Source organism: Podarcis erhardii (genome assembly GCF_964252035.2).
Source record: "Podarcis erhardii genome assembly, chromosome: 17".
Lineage (NCBI taxonomy): Eukaryota > Metazoa > Chordata > Lepidosauria > Squamata > Lacertidae > Podarcis > Podarcis erhardii.
The window spans coordinates 13,922,318-13,945,106 of record NC_138515.1 but is presented as its reverse complement, the minus strand read 5'-3'; the positions used below and the strand labels follow the sequence as shown (position 1 = coordinate 13,945,106).

Here is a 22,789-nt window from a genome sequence, read left to right as displayed (position 1 = left end):
TGGAACCTCAGTTCCTAAACTCCTCCACTGTTGTACGTTTCAGTTCTCGAATGCTGAAAACCCGGAAGTAAATGCTTCTGTATTTCAAATGTTTTTCGGAACTTGAACGTGCGACGCAGCTTCTGCCGACTGCAAAAAGCTCTTGCAACCAATGGGAAGCCGCACCTCAGTTGTTTGGAAGCCAAATAGGCTTCCGGAACAGATTTCGTTTGAGAACCAAGGTACTACTGTCATTGAAAAACATACACCTCAAAGGCCATTCCACAACCTGGAATCACCGCCAAAAAGCCACGGCAAAGATTTTAGCTTTAATTTCTCGGGGGTTCCAGAAACTGGCTAACAAATATAGGAGTACCGGTCCCTATTTTAATGCCAGGATAAGAGATTTTCATAGATACCCTTTTAAAGATTCTTTATTTATGTATCAGTTTCATAGTATTGTAGAGTTGGAAGGGGGTCGTTGTGCTGGGCCTGGGGGTAACCCGAGTAACACGGTCCAGGTCTGGTCCCGAATCCAAGGGTTCTGTGAGGAGTCAGTCCGACAGGGCCAAGGCAGGACACGAGGCAGCAAAGCAGGCAAGGTCAGACACAGGATCACAGGCAGGTTCTGGCAAACAGCAACATTGCTCCCGCAACCTAGGGCGGGGTCCAGCAGCCTTTTATCTCTGTCGGGGTAACGGCCAGTCCTGATTCCCTGGTGACTCATCTCCCTGTTTTGCCCGAAGGCAAGCACTCTTCCTGCAAGTACTCAGGTATCTCCTTCTCTCAGACCTTAGTCTCTGCAGCTCAGGAGACGTCAGTGGGTTACTAGACCCAGGGGCCACCTCAGCCTCCCCTGACCTAACCAGCAGTGGAGCAGCTATAAGTGATGGCCCAGCTGAAGGCAACAAGGTAATCCCCGCATCTGGAGCCAGGATAGGCTCAGGCCCCTGACCGGGCCCAGCTGGTGCTTGTTGCAGGGGAACCTGTGCAGACTGGGGCTCTTCAGAATCAGGCCCCAGACTTGGTTCAGCTGCCGCCTGAGGCAGTGGATCCGGTTGAGACTCCTCTGGCTCCAAGCCTGAGCCCGAGTCCCAGACCATCACAGTCGTTTTTGGACAGTAGGAAAGATGGCTGCTGGAGACTATGGAGAGCATATTCCGCCAGAAAACTGGGATAGATTGGTGCACTCTGTATCCTTGAGTACGAATCTTTGGATGCAGATCATGGTTGTGGAGTAGAGAGCTTAACCACAATCCCCGGTTCAGAAGGTTTCGTTAAGCCAAACCTTGGTTTAGGTGTCACATTGTGCTGAACTAAAAGGACCTGATAGGAGCAAAGCAGCTGTGATCTCCCTGGGAACAGCCATGTTGGTCCTAGGCCACGATTTGTCTTAGCACAGAGGTCGGAATTTTTTTTAAGCGGCGGGCCAGTCCACTGTCCCTCAGGCCTTGTGGAGGGCCGGAGAAGCAGCACTGGGGGGAGTTGGAAGAAGAGGCAAGGGGGCAAGTAGTCCCACCCTCAGTCACTGTGCTTACCTTCCCTTGGGCTGCCACCACCACTGCTGCTCCTGCTTCTCGTGGGTAGGCAAAGGGAGCTCGTTCGCTCCGCTCTCTGGCCCCCAGGAGCACCAGGGTGGTGATGGTGGAGGGAAGATGAGCGGCGCGAAAGGGCTGGCTCCGGAGAGGGGATGCTTAAAATGGCGCTCAGCCAGCTCAGCCCAGCACCCTTCCTCCTCTAGGCAGGGCGGGGAGAAGCCAGGAGGAGGGAGGGAGGAGGCGCCACCATGGTGTGTGTGTGTGAGGGAGCGAGGGGGGAATGGAATGGAATGGCGCGGGGGGGGGGGATGGCACAGCCCAAACGAGCAGAATCCCCGCGCCGATCCACAGGCTGGATCCTGAAGGCAATTGGGCCTGATCTGGCCCACAGCTCTTAGTTTGCCAACCCCTGGCTTAGCACTACCTGCAAATGCAACCATTGTGTTGGCCTTAATTTGCAACAGCGCCTGCCCTTAGGATGGTTAAATAAGGAGATATATTTACAAACAACAACAACAAAAATAACAACAACTAATGAAAATTGATGTTTGGTTTGCCTTCTGTAGCTTTGTTGAGGGAATGCCCCTACCAAACCCTTTTTTTATTATTTATTTTCTGCTTCTAATGGGTTGTTTTTTCTTCTTCTTAAATCTGCCGCGGAAGGCTTAATGGTATTATTGCTTTTTTTGTAATTATACTAATAAACACTTCTTTCCATGACCTTGGAATTTAGACTGCAGTGGGAAAGATTTATTGACTTGTACGTTTGAGGGGGTTGGGGAATGGGATTATTTCACGAGTTAAATGCAAAGGTGTTAAACAGACGTGCACGCAGACCACTTATCCCGGTTAGTTTAAAGCTTTTATGTACCTTTAAGATTTTGTTCAAAAATACAAGAAGGCTCTTGTTAAATCCAGTTTCCTGAGAGATCTTTGTTAGAGCATTGAATCAACTACAAAGTAACTATATTACCTTGAGATGTGCAGAGGGAATCAATAGACCTATAAAGTTGTGCGGAATTTTTTTCTTAATGTTCTAAACCCTATTTTTCTGAGCAGCTTGAATATCAATGCATGGGACTTTTCTCTGGCTTCTGATACCTTCTGATATCCAAGTCCCTTATACCTAGCAGTTTTTGTTGTTATTTTAAACTAGGGAGTTACGCTTATAGGACTTGCCCTGTGGGCGTCTTTATTAACCTTAACCAACTTTTCCCATGATCTCCTTTTCCTTTTGTGCAAAGCTTTCATCTTTTTCTTTCTTTCCATAAAATTCATACCGAAATAGCTGCTCAAATAGAAATGAGACTGGATATCTTAGTCGTATGAACTCTGCGCTAATTCTGTTTGCCCTTGCTCACTTAAACAGACTTTAACATGGTTAAAGGGAGGACCTAGTAGGACTGCACACTTCATTTCCTCCTTTCCGCTACTCTTTGCCCAACCTACCACTGCACATTATCACAGAAAAATCTCGTGTTTGCATTAATCACGGTGTTTACAAAATCTGAGCATGCTACTACTGTGTCTCCAAAACAGTAGATCCAGATCTTATTGGCTGGTTCACAGCTTCATACATTGTGATGTTCCTTGTTAACTGTTGGCATGGATCCTGAGAACCACAAGTCAAACAAAGTTTGCAGAACAAGATTTTCCTGTCCGCGTTCCTGTGTCTCTGAAAAGCTTCTCTGGAGGGTTGGGTTGCTCTTCTGAACAGTGTGAGAGTGGGGGGCTGCAGCAGAAAGAGGGGATTGACCGGTCGATCGCTACCGACAGGTTGGACATGCTTGCCCTAACCCAATCCTATTCAGGAGAGTCCTGCAACCTTACAGAGACCCATGAGGGTCTAGGGAGTTACGGGTGGAGGAGAGGTACTTGGCAGGTCCTCTTCCACTTGCAGTTCTCTGATTGCAAGCCATGATGCTTTCATTATATGACTTGTGCACCTCTACGCCAGTGTGGTGTAGTGGTTAAGAGCGGTAGACTCGTAATCTGGTGAACCGGGTTCGATTCCTCGCTCCTCCACATTCAGCTGCTGGGTGACCTTGTGCTAGTCACACTTCTTTGAAGTCTCTCAGCCCCACTCACCTCACAGAGTGTTTGTTGTGGGGGAGGAAGGGAAAGGAGAATGTTAGCTGCTTTGAGACTCCTTCGGGTAGTGATAAAGCGGCATATCAAATCCAAATTCCTCTTCTTCTCAACGCAGTATTCTAATTATGCACAATATTTCAATATTCTGAACTTTTAGTTTAACTTTCAAAGTTAAATTGATTAAAATCAGATAGATAGATAGATAGATAGATAGATAGATAGATAGATAGATAGATAGACAGACAGACAGATAGATATAGCACGGAATAGTGTTTCTGTAAAGTATTTCCATATATGTAATTTCTGTGTTATTATCAGTGGTTAGCCAGATTATATTTGCTTAATAATATTTTCAGGTCAGATATGCTAATGGTTTACTTTAGATTTAATTGCCCCCCCCCCCGTAGGTTTCTTTGTTAAGGTGTTTATAAGTATTAAAATATGTTTGATACAATTTTAAAATCATATCGCAGTGTATGATCATTGCAGTGGGTGATCATATTTTTTTAAAAAAACATTTTCACTATTGTCTGCTATCTCCTGTCTTCTATGGAATATTGGCAAGCCAAATTTATTTTTAAAAGTAAAAATAAAAACACCAACTTTAGAGAACTTGCACATGTTATTTATGACAGATCTCTGACAACACTGTAATGTATGGAGGTACCTCATGATGTTTCTACATCATATGACAGAAAATGACCTGTCAATTTCCAAATGTTAAGAGTTCCAATTTTGGGGGCACATCGATTAAATTCCATCACGAAAAGATAGCCTTTGGTTGCCCCAGGAGGACTGAATTTAAAGATGGCTTAGCAGGAAAAGGTGAATCCAGGGCTTGAGTCCGTATTCTAGAACAAAAGCTTCCACTGTGGTAATAAAGTCAGTTTTCTCTATAGGCAGGATTCTTGCTTAGTATTCTCACTTAATAGTCACGTCATGAGTCACCTGACTCCTGGGACAAATTCACTGTAAACAGGATCTTGTTATAATTGTAGTGGGAAGTGAGTTTTTGCCCAAAAATTCAGAAGATATTCTGTTTGTGAAATTTCCTTTATAAAAAAATGCACCTCCCAGCTCTTCCTCCCTAAGCTTGTCTCTCACTTCCAAGGGATAATTGGAGCGCAGGATAGCATTGCACTATTGCCAAGTTTGATATTAGTATTATTTTAATTTCAAAACATTTTGCCAGCTAATACAGCGAAAGCGAAATGTGGCTAATGTTATCTGAAGCTGAGCTGGGGTGGCATTGAAACGCACTTTGAACCTGGCTCTGGTTCAGCAAGACTTGCTCATTTATATGCTTGGCTATTTTGTCTTTAACAATATAATGTGTTAAATATAATGTGTCTTAAGGCCCTTTGCATTTCCAAACGAACACTCTCTGCGTCTGCACAATGCTGTAGGCCGGCAGTAGGTGGGCGTTTTGTGTTTTTGTTGTTGTCCTGCTCTCTTTTATCCAGCTTCAACTTTCCAGCGGTTCAAATTTGTCTACGACAACGCTTCCAAGATAAATGCGCTATCGGGCTTTGAAATTTTCCTATTTCTCTAAATATTAAGGCCCAGGGAGCAAAAAAAAAAAAAAAAAGAAGAAGAAGAAGAGAAAGGGCTGTATTGTGGATTAAGTGAAATATCTCAAGGCTGTGCTTTTCTGATAACTGAACCTGAAGTGACCTTTCTCAGACACAATTACAGAGCTGTATGTTTTTCCTTTAATTTCATCAGGGGTTTAATTAGTATACAAATAAAACTTCTCTTATCTTCCTCTCTACCTAATTGGCTTGTCTTCGCTTATATATGAAGCATGTGAAAGTGGGCTGTAATTAGGGTGACCGTGTTAACCTTTTTCCCTCAGACGTACTCCTGCCTCCAGGCCCGAAAACAGGGCTTTGGATTATTGCTTTGCAATCACGGCGCGTCTCCCATAGGCTTTCTCATGAGCAGAAGGGCTTTGGGTGCCGCCGCTTCCCACTGCTTAACGGGGAATCTTCATTCTTCTCCCCTCTAAATGTTTATTGATTATCTCGCCGTTCCACACTCAGCCTCCAACAACTTAATATCAGGTGACAGTCAGGAGAGTTCTCCAAGTAATTAGAGTTGAGCATTGGGGGAACAATTAGGACCAGAGTTATTAAACTTGATTTATCCTATTCTCCCCTGAACAGTTTCTTGGATATCAGAACATCGCGCTTTTCACAATCTCTACCCTGGTTGAGAAATTAGTGGCTAGCCCGCTGCTTATCATGGCCGCCTTGTTGCCTTGAGGCACACCCTCTTGGTTTCCGTCGTTCGGCTGGAAATATTAGAGCCCATAAAGTTTATCGGGGGTTTTAATTAGATCAATCTGAAGAAATGGGGAGTGGGGGGGCAGCGGAGGGGGAAGGCTTAGCAACCGAAAATATATTACTTTAAAGCACTCCGGACTATGGCTCAACCATTTTGGAGGTTTAGTGATTCCAACCATTTTTGAGGTTTATCTTTAACCTGCAAAGGCCAGGTTTAAAAAGCAGAGGTGAGACTTTCTCCCGAAAGTGTCCAGGATAGTCATCATTTGATGCCTGCAAATTATTCTTCACCTCTCCAGGTCACGTAAACTTTTGTTGCGTTCAGGTTTCCCCTCTAATGTCTTTGAACAACTTGGTGGGAGGGATTCAAAGCAGATTTAGCATCCTTAAAAAAAGAAACGGGAGCCCCCGGAACCTCAAAAATTTGCTAAAATTCCACCTGCTGTGGTTTTATCTGAGGCAAAGAAAGAAAGGTGGAATTTTTTTATTGTAAAAATTGGGTGCAATGGTAGTAAGGAATCATTTTGATGGTTACTTCAGGAGCTCTTCAGAAATGCAAACCCTTCTGAACTGGTTTTCATGACATACTAAACCATGGTTTGGTGTTGCATGAGTGAGCCTAAGGCTCACGCGTTCCCTATGGTTTGTGCTTGTTCTCCAAACCGGAATTGCAAATCACAGTTTGATAGTGGTTTGCAGTTCATGTTGGGAGGGCAAGTAACCCACAGAGCTTGCCAGTTAGGATGTAATGGCCAGCTTTTGTTTTTTTTGCTGTTTTTTTGCAGTAAATAGGAAATAACTCGGTGTAGTTTTAATTCTGTTGATTAAGTGTTTCTAGGCAGAAAAGGGTTTAAATTATTTTGTTAGGAAAAGTGGAAGAGAAATGGTCTAGCCTCTTTATATTTTCCCAGTGTATAAAGTTGCGCCCTGTTGCCTGCAAACTGAATGCTTGAAACGATGACTTAGCTGCACTCATTAATTCATTGTGTTTGCCTGTGTGCCAATATCACATATAGTTCACACTGTGATGCTAAATGGAAGTAGCACCTTCTTTGCCTTGCTTACTGAGTGCAATGTCAGAACATTTAAAGCACACATGAAGCCCACTTAAACAGGTTGGTTTAAAACCTATTTAATCTCAAATGGATTGCATCCTATGGTGCAGTTCTGTATATTATATGTTTTTTATTATTGGCAAGCAACTCCGAAGCCCGGCGGTAAAAAGCGGGGCATAATTATTATTATTATTTAAAAAAACACAAATAGTTGCAGTCTAGAGAAGGCTGAGTCTATCTTCTGCAGACAGAAGGAGGTTTTTAGTCTACTGCTACCCACCAACAGCAGTCCCTCAATCATGCCCATAGCTAGCTGCAACTTTTCATGGGCAAAAGACCTCTAGAAGAAGAAGAAGAAGAAGGCCTGCCTACCTAACACCATCAGTGTTGTAAGAATATCTAAGCTTCTCAATGTGGAATCTCAACATAAAAAAGACATTAAGGGAGTGATGGTCTAAAGTTAAACTCTGAAGTCCCTCCCCCATTGCCCTGCACTTGGGTGTAGGAAGGCAAAAGACCTGCATGCAAGGAATAGCACATTCTGTATAAGAATAAAATAGAGTTAATTTCAGATTTATAATGTACAGAATGTGTCTTGTTTTGTAGTCTCATATTTCTGTCAAAGAAATATTTGGTGCTGTTTGTTTTTCTTAAAAAAGAAAAAAAGGATCATTTATTCTTCCTGCAGTATCAAAAAGGCTTTTGAAGCAATGGATTTATCTTGTATATGATTTTTTTTTTAAAAAAAAAAAAGGGGGAAAGGGGAAATTCTTGAGTAATGAAGTCTCCCTCCCACCAACCCTTCTAAATTCGATTAACTGAATTTTGCGTGGATGTGGTATGCCCATGTGATAAAGAAAGTATACGTGGCAATAGGCACATTCATCCTAGAACACTGTTGTTACAAGATAACTATATTTTCTCCTTCAGCTGTATTGTCACTGTCTTGCAGACTTTAAATGTACATTTTGCAGTTAAATGCTAGTTAAAATGAAGTACAGTGGTACCTCGGGTTAAGTACTTAATTCGTTCTGGAGGTCCGTACTTGCACCCATCCACATACAGTGGTACCTCAGGTTAAGTACTTAATTCGTTCCGGAGGTCCGTACTTAACCTGAAACTGTTCTTAACCTGAAGCACCACTTTAGCTAATGGGGCCTCCTGCTGCTGCTGCCGTGCCGCTGGAACATGATTTCTGTTCTCATCCTGAAGCAAAGTTCTTAACTTGAAGCACTATTTCTGGGTTAGCGGAGTCCGTAACCTGAAGCATATGTGACCTGAAGCGTATGTAACCCGAGGTAGCACTGTAATAGGAACTGGACTCCCCACCCCAATTTCTTATTTCTTCTCGGCATTCATTCTCTGAGTCACTCCCAAGAGGAACATCTGTATCTGAAGATCTTTGAGGCCCTCTTGTCAATCATCCTATGTACAACCATTTCAGAGCAATGGTACCTGTAGAGAAATAATCTCAGAGCTATTCTTGGGTTCACGAGCCTCGTTTCCAATATGTATTGGTTATTTCCAATATGTATATGGTTATTGTTTTCATGAATTTGCAGAATCCTCCCAAGGTGTGTGCCCACGTCTTTCAAAAGCAATCTTAGAAGTGGCCCTCTGCTTCCCCGGTGTTTGATATCATCTGAGGTTGCCCTGCAGAGGTCCTTTGGGCTTCTGTTCCACAGTTGAGTTTCCACTGACATAGGCTAAGTTTGCCTGCTCAGCCTTCCTGGAAATCAATACCCCAAATTCTTCTACTGCTTGATCTTTCAAATCCTCAGATGGAAGATGTTAAGAATAGATGTAAAGCGTTACGCAGATATTTTAAAATTCCTGGCTCCATTTTGAAGGTTATAACTTTTTAATTTGTCAAAGTAGCATATAGGAATTTAGTCCTGCTACAGTACAGCTAAGTCCTTTTGCAATAAGCATTACAGCCGAAAGGTAAACTCTTATAAAAAGGCGTATTTTTGGAATTAGATTTTTGTGTAAGAAACTCTAAATACAGACAAGAATAAACAAAATGCAGAGACTACGAAAAATCTAATATAGCCCTGGCATATCTCTAGGCTCCACAAATTGTAATATCTTTCAACAATAGGGAAGGTTACATTAAAAGAAGAGCTTGAGCTGTGAATTGAAAATTGGGCTTAGCAAATCCAGAATCCTTTGAAAACATTACTTTACAGCAAACAGAATAAAGGCCTTGATTGTAGTTTGCATGCAAGTTGTCTAATTGTTCGTCCTTTGGGGAATTGTGTGCATGAATGTATCAATCTAAACTATTTTTTTACTTGAAGCATTTTATGTTAGAGAGTAGATCCTGGGGAAGCCTTCAAGAGATGGAAACTGCAGTAAAATGTGCAAATCAGAAAAGCCATATGACTCACTTACGGAATGTTTGTGTTTTATACAGTGGTACCTCGGGTTAAGTACTTAATTCATTCCGGAAGTCTGTTTGCAACCTGAAACTATTCTTAATCTGAAGCACCACTTTAGCTAATGGGGCCTCCTGCTGCCGCTGCGCCGCCAGAGCACAATTTCTGTTCTCATTCTGAAGCAAAGTTCTTAACCTGAAGCACTATTTCTGGGTTAGTGGAGTCTGTAACCTGAAGCGTATGTAACCTGAGGTACCACTGTAATTGTCAGAATGGTATTGTAACAAATTGAGGGACTATAGAATGGGTGGTTCTCTCTCTATATATATATAGTGTGTGTGTGTGTGTGAGAGAGAGAGACAGAGAGACAGAGAGAGAGAGATCTACAGGGTGGCCAACTTGAATAAAATATTGGGGGGTGGTAAGCCTCGCCCCTTATGATTGATCACATGATGCAGCACACTCACACCATTTGAATGGCAATGCCCATCAACTGGGAGGGGGGCCCTCAAATATTTTATTGGGGGGCTGAAGGCCCCTCGACCTCTTGGCTCCTATGTATATTTATGCCATCTGTTTCATCTATATTTCTATTCCTTTCCCTCCTGAGTAGCAGTTTTCCATTAAAACGCTTCCATAAATTGAGATGCTTTTGGGTTTCTCTTTTTAAAATATACTTTAAATTGCACGGGTAACTCTGCATCCGAAATACTGTAAGGAAAGCATAAAATAACTTTTTAAAAAATCTATACAGCACCTGTAGTATCTGCGATTGTGGCAGGTGGGAGTGTTCTTGTGTGCTTCTGTAATGCAGTTAAATTTTTCAACGCGGTGGATGTTGTAAGAAGGGTAAATAGATACTATTTTTATTAGAAAATAGCCTCAATCTATTTCACAGTCAGTCTGTATTCCTCTTTGTTTAATAGCCTATGGCATAAATTGAAGTTAATTATCGGAGCTGACAAGTAACTCTGCTTTCTGTCTGCTCCCAGAGTCTCTCCGAGGCAAAGATGGAGCTGAGAAGAAAAGATCAATCTCTGCGTCAGCTCAATAGACATCTTACCCAGCTGGAGCAGGACAAGCGTCGGCTGGAGGAGAGCATACACGATGCAGAGAGTGCCCTCCGCATGGCAGCAAAGTGAGCACTGGGGCCTTGGGGAGATCACTTGAAACAGACAAAAGATCAATTCTTACTTTCATGCAAAGGGTTTTAGCCTTGGATAATGCAGCGCTGGAAAACAAAAGTACAGCTGCCTGTCTTTGAAATTTAGTAAAAGATCCTCTTGAAGGAAGAAAAGTTAGTTCAACATACTAATGGCCCATTTCAATCATTGCGGAGCCCAAGGATGGGTGTGGTTTTAGGACAAGCGGTGCTGCCCCCCTCTCTCTTTCCCGTTGTACAGCGCTCGAGCCACCATCGCTGGCTAGCAGACTTGAATTCAGCAAGCGGTCCTGGCGAAAGAGCAAAGGGCTTGATATGAAAAGCCAGCGTAGGGCAATATGTGGCAGACTAGAGCGAGGCGTATATCTGCAATTCTTGCATCTGCAAGAATGAAGATCAGAATACTTGCACGTGTTGGTCTATAAAACTCTGTGGCAACACATAAGCACGAACATCGGCCATGCTTTGTGTCAGCTGATGGTTGCCATTTGCAAAGACCTGTGCGCTGGCAAATCTGGGTTTCTCTCTCCCTTCAGATCTTCTCAGGACCACCCTTCCTCCATTTTAGCTCTGATGTCTTGGCTTCTTCTTAAACAGCCGCCCGCCGCCACAAGGATCTCCCAACCCTCAGCTCTACTCTGACTTCCGCCTGCTTCCTTTAGCAGCTGACGCTACTTCTGTCGGGTCCAGGCTCAACCTCAGCCTCTTCTGAGCCTCTTCTTCTGTCACCTCAGTGACAGTTTCTCTGTGTCAGCTCACAGTCTTCCCCCTGCAGGCAGTGCTGTGCATTTATTGTCTTCAGTCAGAACCCTCTTAACTCAGGGTGATCGAACACACGTCTCGAAACCCACAGGCAGCCCTCAATGCCTTTTTTCAGCAGCCTTCAGCAACATTTGACCCATCAATTCAGCCTTTGAGGAAGTTGCATTCCCAAAGCCAACAAAGCAGAGGTGGAGAAAGGTGAGGGCGGTGCGGGCGGCCTGCCCTGGGTGTCATCCCTGAGGGGGGTGACATCACCGCAGGTGGCACCCCCCTGGGACGCTTGCCGCTGCCGTACCCCCATGGGATGTCCCCTGCCGGCAGCACACCCCTGCTGGCAGCCAGCCCCGACCCCACAGGCCACGCTGGGTGCCGGAGCAGCTAGCTTCGCCTCTGCGGCTAAATGAGGCGCTGGTCTTTGGGAAGGAGGCGTGAGGGCTCCAGCCATGTTCTAGAGTCCTCCCTCCTCCTTCCCAAAGCCTAGTTAGTTATTTCCCAACTTTGGGAAGGAGGCAGGGGGAGGGCTCTAGGACCCTGCCAGAGCCTTGTGCCTCCTTCCCAAAGTCCGACGCTTCGCTTAGCTGGCTTTGGGAAGGCAGCGCAAGGCTGGGGTTGGGGTCAAATGTTGGCTTTGTTCCCCTCCTGCATGCAACGCTTTCTGATCAAATTGACCTATATGAAAGAATCCACATAATTTTGCAGTTGTCATGATGGAAACCCTCACAAAACGTACATTAACTGTATCAGCCTAGCTGTTTCGTTTCAGACATTCAACCCCTTTCTCCCAGGCTTCAAAAGTAAACTTATCAGTTTATTCTATTACTGTTACTACAACAACAATTTTAATTTATTACCTGCCAAAGGATTGGTTATAACAATTAAAAATACAACATTATTACGAAATTACAAAGAATGTCATCACAAACAATGAAGACTAACATTGCCATCTCACCACAACCCACGGTCACGAAAGTGACAAACTAATTGGCTTGGAAATTTCAACTTTCTTGACACACCTGAATTGGAGCTAGCTAGGCATGAGATGACATTAGAAATATATTATTCCATTCTGCCCAAGGAGGGTATTCTGAGTTTGATTGCTTTTCTCTCAGTATGGTAAAACTAGGAAGTTTGGCAGGACACAACAGTATGTGAAGCCAGGCTTCTCATTCTCCACTGGAAAATGAGGAGGGAGATCTTTGCAGGGAAGATAAGGCAAGCAGGGGCATTTTCCACATACCCACCACTGTCACCTCAAAATTCTGCCCTAATTAGGGTGTAAAGAAGGGAAATGTGGTGGTAGCATTCAAAGGATAAGCCGTGTGTTGGCCATTGCACACCTGAATGCAAGGCCAATTTTGGCAGGTGTTCTTAGTAAGGAAGTCATTCTGTTTAGAATGGAACTTTTGACCTAAATAGTGATGAAACTGTAACAGTCAGGAAAAAATCTGCATGTACATGTTCTTTTATAAGAACTGTTTGGTTTGTAAATACTGAACTGAATAACTCAACAGCTAACCAGATTGTTAATGGAATTGAAGACATACTCCTTTACGCTGTTGAAACCCAAGAGGAATATATTTAGGATATGCCCTATTCCCAACATTTCTAGGTACACTAGGATCCGGATGATCCTCAGCCACAAGCATTAAATTCTGAATTTGTGGAAACATCCATAGCAACTCATTAGCAAATACTAGACAGACTCGGAGCCTATCCAATGTTGTCCAGTATGGAATTGTAGGTGGAGCTGTTATCGGCCCCCACAGTGGAAATTTGTAAAGACTTGCTTATCAATCTGCTTTCTACAGGAAACACCATATGCTTCACCTTCAGTCTGCTGAAGAAAAAGAAGAGAAAGTGTTGCCTGTGGCAGTCTCTTTATAGCTACCTAAGCTAAGCGTTTTATACTTGCATCAGAGTTATCCAAGGACAGCAAATCTTGAGGCTGTTGACAAAGCTAACAAATAATGGATGTGACATTAATTGTGACTGTAAACATGCTAGCCAGTGTCTGTTACGAGTTGTTTTCTTTTTTCTTTCCTTCAACAGAGACAAAGAATTAATCGCTGGCCATATGAAATCAGTAGAAGCCAACCTTCAGAATGTGAGTAACTTGCTTGACTCACTCCCTGACCCCCAACCCCAGTCACGTTTGTATCTCAGTAACAGTATTTTTGAATTACTTTTTTATTTTATTTTATGTACCAAAAGAAACACTGTTATTGGAATGACCACATTCTAAAAACAATGTCATGATAAAATGTGACCATGTCTAATTATTTCCAAGTCCCGGCTTTGATCAATGCCGCTTACCCTGGGCAAGATGATGCGTTAAAACATGGGTCAGCAAACCTTTTCAGCAGGGGGCCGGTCCACTGTCCCTCAGACCTTGTGTGGGGCCAGACTATATGTTGCCATGATTATGACCCACTTTTTTTTTGCAAAAACCCATATTGGGACCAATCCCAACATTGCCCAAATGTGACTTTTTTAGGGGGGGGGGCGGTGTTCCCTCATACACCCACGCTTCTTACTTTGCGTTTTACGTGTTGAAAGTTATTATTTCTCTCGTAAGGCGGGGGGGTGGGGGGCTGAGGTAAGTGTGCCATTCCTGTCAGCCCTGGAGAGCATGTGCGCATGCGTGAGTGAAGGGAAAAGCCATTGGCCACGCTAAGTCAGTCCGCTCAAGCAAAAAGTTCTTTTCCCCACGTGAGGGAAGACAAGGTGGCGGCGACTATTTGCCTTTCCATGCACCGTGTAGCTAACGAACGGCCTCCCCAGCAGAGCGCAGAACTGTTTTGGAGTGCAGCCTCCCAGGCGCTCCCCGCTTGCTCTGGCGGGGAGCACTGCCGTCACAGACACAGGCAGCCATCGCTCCCGAGGCGCCTCCGAGCCTCTGCCTCCACAGCTGCTTTTCCTGAGGTCACCCCCCCGGAAGAAAAGGTTGCTGTGCGCGTGGCGGACGGAGAAGGGGCTTGGCTCGAGCAGCTGCCCGTCTCACTTTTGACCCCCAACACTGGCTGAGTCGCAGAAACCATTGTGCGCGCACGCTATGCCGGCTGCCTAGATTCCTGGACCGTCTGCGGGTCGGATCTAGAAGGCAGTTGGGCCTGATCCGGCCCACCCACGGGCCTTAGTTTGCTGACCCATTCTTTAAAACAACAACAACACATTTATTTGTGTTGTCCAACTCATGGCACAGCTCATCTAACACCATACTAAGGGATACAAATAGGTGGTTTCAGGCCAAGTCGCACAGCTAAACCTCTTCTTCTCTTGCGCTCTTTGCCATCGCCAAACCCATCAGGAATGCCATGCCACAACAACACATTTTCCCAACTGTGCAAGATTGAAAACGCCTGAACTCTTTCCCCTTCAACCTTGATATGAGGAGACTGTGAGCAACTTCAAAGTTCCCAGACCACAGCCACTCAGATGTTGCTCCTTTGTGGTTGAATGGTCCTCAGCAACATGCATCGAATACAGCTTTCCCCTTAAGATGAACTTGGACCATGGGGGCAATTCACTAGAGGAAAAACTGCTCCTTGGGGGAGCTATACCTAATGTACACCTGTCTCTACTAAAGCAATAGATCATAAGCTCAATGTTAACTTTTCCTAGGTATTAGAGGAGTTAACTTCTTTGATCTATAACGTTGTTGATTTCTGGATTGTGTTTTCTGTGTTTTGGGGTTCTACTTTAAATTACTTATCAGAGCACACAGCATCCGGGATGTGGGTTCTTTTATGAAATAGATAAAATAAATATTATATTGGTGGTTGCTTTCTTGTGAGCAGTCTGGAAAATCAGGCCAGAAAGGTAACTGCTACTCTAAAATATTAATGCGCACTATGCTTTTTCACTGCTTCTTCTTCTTCTTTTTTTATAACTAACAGCAGGAGAGCATAGCCGCAAAAATTTAGAAAGATAAGAGTTTGCTCTAAGACCTTCCATTGTGGAAAAAGGCCTGCAGTTGCAGTAGCAGAATGAGACTTAGGAAAAATCACTGGTGCTAAATAGATTACTTTTTATCATGTTTTGATGGTCTCATTTGTAATATACACAGGAAAGGGAAATGTTGTATAGTTACTTATCTACTTGGCTCAGAGGTTGCATAACCCATACCCTCCAATGTTTCTCCAATGAAATTAGGGACGTCCTATTCCCTAATCATCATCATAATTTTATTCTTTATACCCCGCCCATCTGACTGGGTTGCTCCAGCTACTCTTGGTAGCTTCCGACATATATAAAAACATAATTAAACATGAAAATTAAAAAAGCTTCCCTATACAGGGCTGCCTTCAGATGTCTTCTAAAGGTGGTATAGTTAGCTATCTCCTTGGCTCAGAGGTTGCATGACTCCATACCCTCCAAAGAAAATAGGGACATCCTACCATACCCACCAACATTTCTCCGATGAAATTAGGGACGTCCTAAGGAAAAGCGGGACTTTCTGGGATCAAATCAGAAACCAGGACGGCTTCAGAAATCCAGGACTATCCCTGGAAAATAGGGACACTTGGAGCAGTACTTATTACAGGAGCGGGGACCTTCAGCATGTTCACACGTCTTGTCCCACAAGGGGGTCCAGTTTGGCCTGCGAAGCCATTTTCCTGCAACCAGGCTCACCCTCCCACCATCTGACGTCACTGGGCTTGAGAATTTGTAGAACCCCAAAGCATTTGAATAAATTTTGAGGTTCAGCTAGCCAAATCCCCGCACTGTCAGGAATTCCCAAGTCTTTGTGGTTTTCCCACTTGCAGCAAACTATTCCTGCTTACCCCTTCCATCCATTTTATATGTACCACTGTCCTTGCTACTGATTTCCTAAAACGAGCACAGGCTTTCCTCATTGTACTTAAGTCAGTTCAAAATATTTTACCACTCAGGTCTTCCCAAGATCTACTTACCTTTCAAGTCTCCTTTTGTTCTCTCCTGTTCCAAGAAGTTTCCTTTTGACGCAACAGTCAACTTGGAAAACCTTACCTTCCTAGATAAAGTATGTTCCAGACTATTCCACGGCAGCTTCTGCCTCTTTGCTTTCCCTTTACAGTTCACAAAAGCTGGAATTGTGGGCTTCAGATACGCATTCTTCATGGTTGTTTTATATATATATATATATATATATGCAGGTTTTGGTGTCCTCGGGTGTCTTCCCGTGTAAAAGTTGGGGTGTCTAGGCGACGTTTCGACGAGGTCTCACTCGTCATCTTCAGGCTGGTGCTTTCGGCTTCTTGTTACTGGAACAGAGCAGGATCTCAGTGTTTGAGTTCCTATAAATACTGTAGAGGGGGTGTGGTGTATAGCCTCCAATGTTCTGGGCAGAGAGGAAGTTCCCAGGTTAGTGTGCCTTTTCTTCTTTTGTTCCTTAATTACTTGAGAGATATCTTGAGTGATTTCTTGAGTGATATCCTGAGTACCACTTAGGTGGGTCATTAGGTGTGGATTAGTTGTTAAAGTCTTTGTGTCTTGACCTCTTGAACTTTGTGAAGAGTTTTCCTGAGAAGATGGCTGTACTGTACTTAGTTGTGCTCTGGCTTGGCTTCGTGTATAGGGGCGAGCTGTGGTTTTTGTGGCTTGTGTCAGCCAGATCTGTGTAGGGATTGCAGGGGGGTGCAGCATCCGGAGGTGCCACCATGGATTGGCTACTGGATGGTGTACAAACAGTACATAACATATCAGACAGGATCCTCACCACAACTGAAACCAAAGTACTCTCCAAAGGTTTCAACTTTGCAGTCGCCCCGAGACGCATCCCCACGGAAAACATCATATGCGGAGTCGAAGCTAGCCTAACCAAAATCAACCCAGATGAAGCCAATAAAATCAGACTTGAAGTCACCAACATCCTCTGCTCCAGCAAACCACCCAGAAGCAATTTACACAAAGAAGAACAGAAAGCACTCACCAACCTGAGGAAAGACAACAACATAATCATTCTCCCAGCAGACAAAGGTAATGCCACTGTGGTGATGAACACATCGGACTACCAAGCAAAACTATCAAATCTACTCCAAGATCCTGCCTACAAACCTATAAAAAACAGATCCCACCACCTACCTGGAAAAAACCACCAAATCCAAAATAAAAGCCTCTCCTATCAGTGAAGAAATCCAGCTAAGAATCATCCCCAGAGAAAAATCATCCAGATGCCCCAAACTCTACGGCCTCCCCAAGATACACAAAGAAGGAACACCACTCAGACCAATAGTCAGCTCCATAGGCTCACCTCTACAAAATCTCGCTAAATTTCTCGCCAAGCAACTTCAGCCCTATGCAGAATCCATCTCTTCACACGTACCAAACTCCTTCCAGTTCATAGAAACAATAAAGAAGCAAAACCTACATCCTAATGACCTACTTGTGAGCTTCGATGTTGTATCTCTCTTCACACAAGTGCCCATTAATGAAGCCTTGACAGCTATTCAAAACAAATACAATCCCCCCGAATACATCTTGGACCTGACCAACCACTGCCTAACCAACACGTACTTCATCCACAATGGACAAAGATACAAACAGATAGAAGGAGCACCTATGGGATCACCCCTCTCACCGGTCATCGCAAACCTGTACATGGAACACTTTGAAACCAATGCTTTAGACAAGTCAGAACACAAACCCAAACTTTGGCTCAGATATGTTGACGACACCTTTGTAATTTGGCCACACGGGAAGGAAAAACTGGATAGCTTCCTCACACATCTCAACAACTTACACCCCAAAATACAATTCACTATGGAAATAGAAGCCAACAACCAACTTCCCTTCCTTGACGTCCTAATCTACAAAAAACCTGATGGCTCCCTAGGACACACTATCTACCGGAAAAAAACCACACACCAACCGCTACTTACATGCACAATCACACCACCACCCTGCACAAATAAACTCTGTAGCCAAGACTCTCATCTCCAGAACCAAACGCCTGGCTGACAAAGACCACTTGACAACTGAGTTACAGAATCTCTCAAACGTGTTAATTGCCAATGGATACCAGCAAAACAGGATTACGAAGCTAATCCAAAAGGAAACACCCCCCAAAAACCAAGACACAGAAGAAAACAATGGCATGGCCCTCCTTCCTTATATCAAGGGCACTACAGATAAAATTAGCAAAATCCTCCATAAACACAATATCAAAACAGCCTTTTGCACCAACCAAAAAAATAGCCAATATCCTCAGAAACCCCAAGGATAAAATCCAGTTGGAAAACCAAGGGATCTATGAAATACCCTGCAAAGTCTGCCCAGCCACGTACATTGGACAAACAAACAGACGAATAAATGCAACCTGCATTCCTGTACCCGTGAAAATCTACGAAAGCAAATATATATATATATATATATATATATATATATATATATATAGTCATGCAACTCAATCTCATACATTTTTACTTAGAAGTATGTTCCACTCGGATCAGCGGGGCTACTTCCAAGTAAGTCTGCAACAGATGAGAAGATTAGAGTTAAATTGCTGTTCAGTACATAACAAATTTGATAGAGGATGGAGAGAGACCAGATAGCTATCTGGTGAACTAGTTCAGAGTTGATCAGTACAGATATGATTTAGTACCGTATCTTAGTGGTTTTATGGTCTGTAGCAAACTGTTTCATTTCAGTTCTCAGTGTCCACATAATTTTAAGTACCTAGTGCATCATTTAAAGAGGACCATGTCATCCTTCCAAATTCACGTCCCTGCAGTATATACCGTATTTTTCCGTGTATAAGACTAGGTTTCCCCCTAAAAAATAATGTCAAAAATTTGGGGGTGTCTTATACATGGATACATCTCCCCCCATTTTCTTCAATCTGAGTCCCCAAAAGTAGGGGGTGTCTTATACATGGGGGCATCTTATAGACAGAAAAATACAGTACAGTATGTGCTAAATACAATTTGAGGATGACTGTGCATATGTGTGTTTCTTTCCTGCTGTTGTATATGTTAGAAGCCAGTCTCCCAATGTATTTACTGGGATAGTAATAGACACATAGTTCCTCAAGGTTTACTCCTGAAGCCTTTCTTGCAAATGAGTGTAGCCAGAAGGCAGCAGAGGTTCAGTTTTACTTCTCCTAGGTGGGCTCCCTTCCCAGGGGTTGATGAGCACCACCTGCCCCTATACTTCCCTCTACAGAAGATGCAGAAACTGCCTTCTTGACTGTTGGATCCACTGTTGGCCTCATCCAGACAGTCTGTCAGCCTGTCTTCATATGCAGTGGAAGTCCCTAACTCACTGAGGGTTTGAGACCCATCAGCTCCCCTCGCCTGGTCTAGCCAACCAGTTGAAGTATGCTGTTGCATGACGACAGCTTCTAAGAGCCACAGGTGAGAGCACGGTGCAGTGGGGGGACCAAGGTGGATGAACTACCCAGAAGGATCACATCATGTGTGGTCCCCCCCCCACACTAAAAAAGGTAAAGGACCGCTGACCGTTATGTCCCGTCATGAACGACTCTGGGGTTCCGGTGCTCATCTTGCTTTACTGGCCGAGAGAGCCAACGTTTGTCCACAGATAGTTTTTCCGGGTCATGTGGCCAGCATGACTAAGCCGCTTCTTGCAAAACCAGAGCAGTGCACGGAAATGCCGTTTACCTTTCCGCTGGAGCGGTACCTATTTATCTACTTGCACTTTGACATGCTTTCGAACTGCTAGGTTGGCAGGAGCTGGTACTGAGCAATGGGAGCTCGCCCTGTCGCAGGGATTCGAACTGCTGACCTTCTGATCGGCAAGCCCAAGAGGCTCGGTGGTTTAGACCACAGGGCCACCTAATTCCCCACCACCACTACTCCTCCCCTCACTCCTGAGACAGATGGATGCCGACAAAAGTACACATTCCCGCATTAGTTTTGACACACTTTTCTAGAAAGAGGTATTATCTTCCTCTTATTCAAAGAAGTAACTGTGGGATTGAGTTTGCTTTAAAATGAATGCTACAAGGACCTGCAACATAACCTGATAGAACAGGCCTGAAAGCACAGGCATTGGTTCCATTTGTCTGCCAGCAGCCTCAGCCGTCATTGGAACAGTTAGGGGAGCGAGCACATTCCCCTTGGCATCATCTCCTGACACTTGCTCTTCCTATCCAGGTGTTCAAAGCCACATCTACAAGTCATGCCCCCCCCCCAATCGTATCCCTGTTACCTGCCCCATAGCCCTGCACACATCTGCAAAAAGTTGTGGAAACGAGGGGCTTTCTCTAAGTGCATAAGCCTCCTATGGGTCTTAGAACCCTTATCTCACAAGGTTCCAAACCATGCAAGGACCCTACATGGAGAGAAGGCATGGTGTTTCGGGCCTTCCCCGCCCCACACGTGAGCAGTGGTGGGCTGGGCTACTGGGATAGGGCAGAGGGTGCAGGATAAGCAGTTGGTGTCCTGATCTGCCCCCTCCCACAATTCTAATTCACGGCCTAGGACCCTCGTACCTACGGGACCGCCTCTCCCGGTATGCCCCACGGAGAGCCTTTCTCCTCCTGTGATGAGGCTGCATTTTAATATTTTAATGTTTCAATATTTTAATGTTGTATTTTAATCTTGTTTTTAAGTTGTATTCATTCAACTTGTTTTTATTATTGCTTGTTAGCTCCCCTTGGCTGGGGACGGCGGGGTATAAATAAAAATTATTATTATTATTATTAACTGTGTAACCCTTGCATGGGGCTGCCGCCAATGTGGGATCTTGTGAGAAGAGCCTTGGACCGAGTTGTGCTTTCCCCAGCAAATGCCAGTATCACCTTCAGGAGAGCTGCTTCCCATCTTGAGAATCATACTTTTAACAGTACATCATTGGAAGAGCCAAATAACTGGTTTTTGCTGGATCAGCCCAGGACTTGAGTTTCCTTCAGACATCAGTCAGAGATGTCCAGAAGCTCGCAATCCGGCGGTGGCGGCGGTGGCCAGCCCCTGTTTATAGTCTAGCATTGCTCATCCATATTGCCTGAGAACATTGTTCCAAATTTGGCCACATCCTCAGAAGGGTTACTTGAGTGTGTTATGTTTACAGAGAAGACTCCAGGACTCCTACTAGTGCAACTGGTTTTTTAATATTCATATTGTGCCAGCAATGTACTTGGATTTGTGCTGAACCTTGAAGCAATCCCAAGGACTTGAATTATCTGGAGATTTAGATTAAAACGATGTTTGAGTAATAGATTTTTCTGGCGCATTTAGATTTTTCAGTAAAAAGGCCAGGGGACCCTCGTTTTTTGAATGGGCCCTACAGATACTTATTTGCTTACTGCTTGCTTTGTGCAGGAGTCTGACGATGTTATGAAATATCTCTCCTTTCTGTGTGTTCCATATTTTGGAAAGTTGCAAATCACAAATATGGAATGCAAGGCTCAGGTGTACTTGACAGGATAGTGACAGGACTCTGAGGTGGCTGTTGCATGCATTGTACCTATTCTTGGCTTTTGTTGATCAACCTTGTACCTGCCACAGGTGAAACGGACCAGTAGACACACACACAAGAAATCCACAAGGAAACAAAGTATTTTTAAGAGTTTCAGAAGCACCCATTTGTTGCTGTTGCTTTAAAAATGAGGGCTCTGTGAAACACGATTTGGAACACTTTGATCTCAATTAGGATCATGGCATGTTTATATTTCAATAAGTACTCTTTCCTCCTTCTGGAAGAAACATGGGCTGTGAATTTTGAAAAAAGACTATCTATCTATCATATCTATCTATCTATCTATCTATCTATCTATCTATCTATCTATCTATCTATCCACACTGTACATAAGCATTGCTTTTGAATAATTCCTCTTAGTGTTAGTGCATTTATTTTGCAAATGCCTCAATCAGCCTTTTTGTTTTGTTTTGTTTGGCTCTCCTAATAACCTGGCTTCCTTGATCCGTGTTCCTAAAGATCAGTTGTGCAGGACATACAGGTGTTGGCACAGCTGGCTTGCTGATGACATCTCTGTCCATATAGCTGCCTAGTGTGCCATCATTCATATTGCTCACTGTCATTCTGACCTAGCCAAGCTAAAAATGGTACTCCAGTTCAAGAGGGATTTAAAAACCTTGACAAACTAAAGATAAGACATTGCAGAATGTCACATCCATGTGTTAAACTGTTTTTAGCTTAGACATATCTAAGTAACTAATGCCAGAGCCCGTCTGTCTTCATTTTTTTTTTTAAAGTATGAAGTGTGTGTGTGTGTGTGTGTGTGTGTGTGTGTGTGCCTTGCCTTAAGTAAGGAAACATCCTTGCATGGAGTACTGTGAAATTAGTTCATGCGTTAACCGTTATTTTATCCAGACATGGGTTCACTTCGAGCCCAAGGTCAATGAAATCTGTTCATAAGGGACATATTCTTGTGCACATCCCACAAATACAGAATAGCTTTGGCATTGTACTTAGTGTTTGCTTAAAAGGGCCTGGATCAAATTAATCTCTCATCCAATTGAGCTTGGGTTTGATGTTTATATTATATTTTTTAAAATTCTAGACTTTCCCCCCTCCCAGAAATGTGTTTCATGAAATTATAGAATCGTATAGCTAGAAGGTGCCATGAGGATCAAAT

At 43.9% G+C, this 22,789-nt stretch overlaps 1 protein-coding gene across 2 annotated transcripts in view; it reads left to right on the top strand.

Annotated features, from left to right (window-relative positions):
- Window positions 1–22,789, top strand: part of CCDC171 (coiled-coil domain containing 171) — a 199,105-nt gene that overhangs the window by 94,063 nt on the left and 82,253 nt on the right. For both annotated transcript variants that reach the window (XM_081844815.1, XM_081844814.1), the window contains 2 exons: window positions 10,319–10,464; window positions 13,300–13,354. In XM_081844815.1, the coding sequence (XP_081700941.1) occupies window positions 10,319–10,464; window positions 13,300–13,354 (201 nt within the window). The remainder of the gene's footprint in view (window positions 1–10,318; window positions 10,465–13,299; window positions 13,355–22,789) is intronic.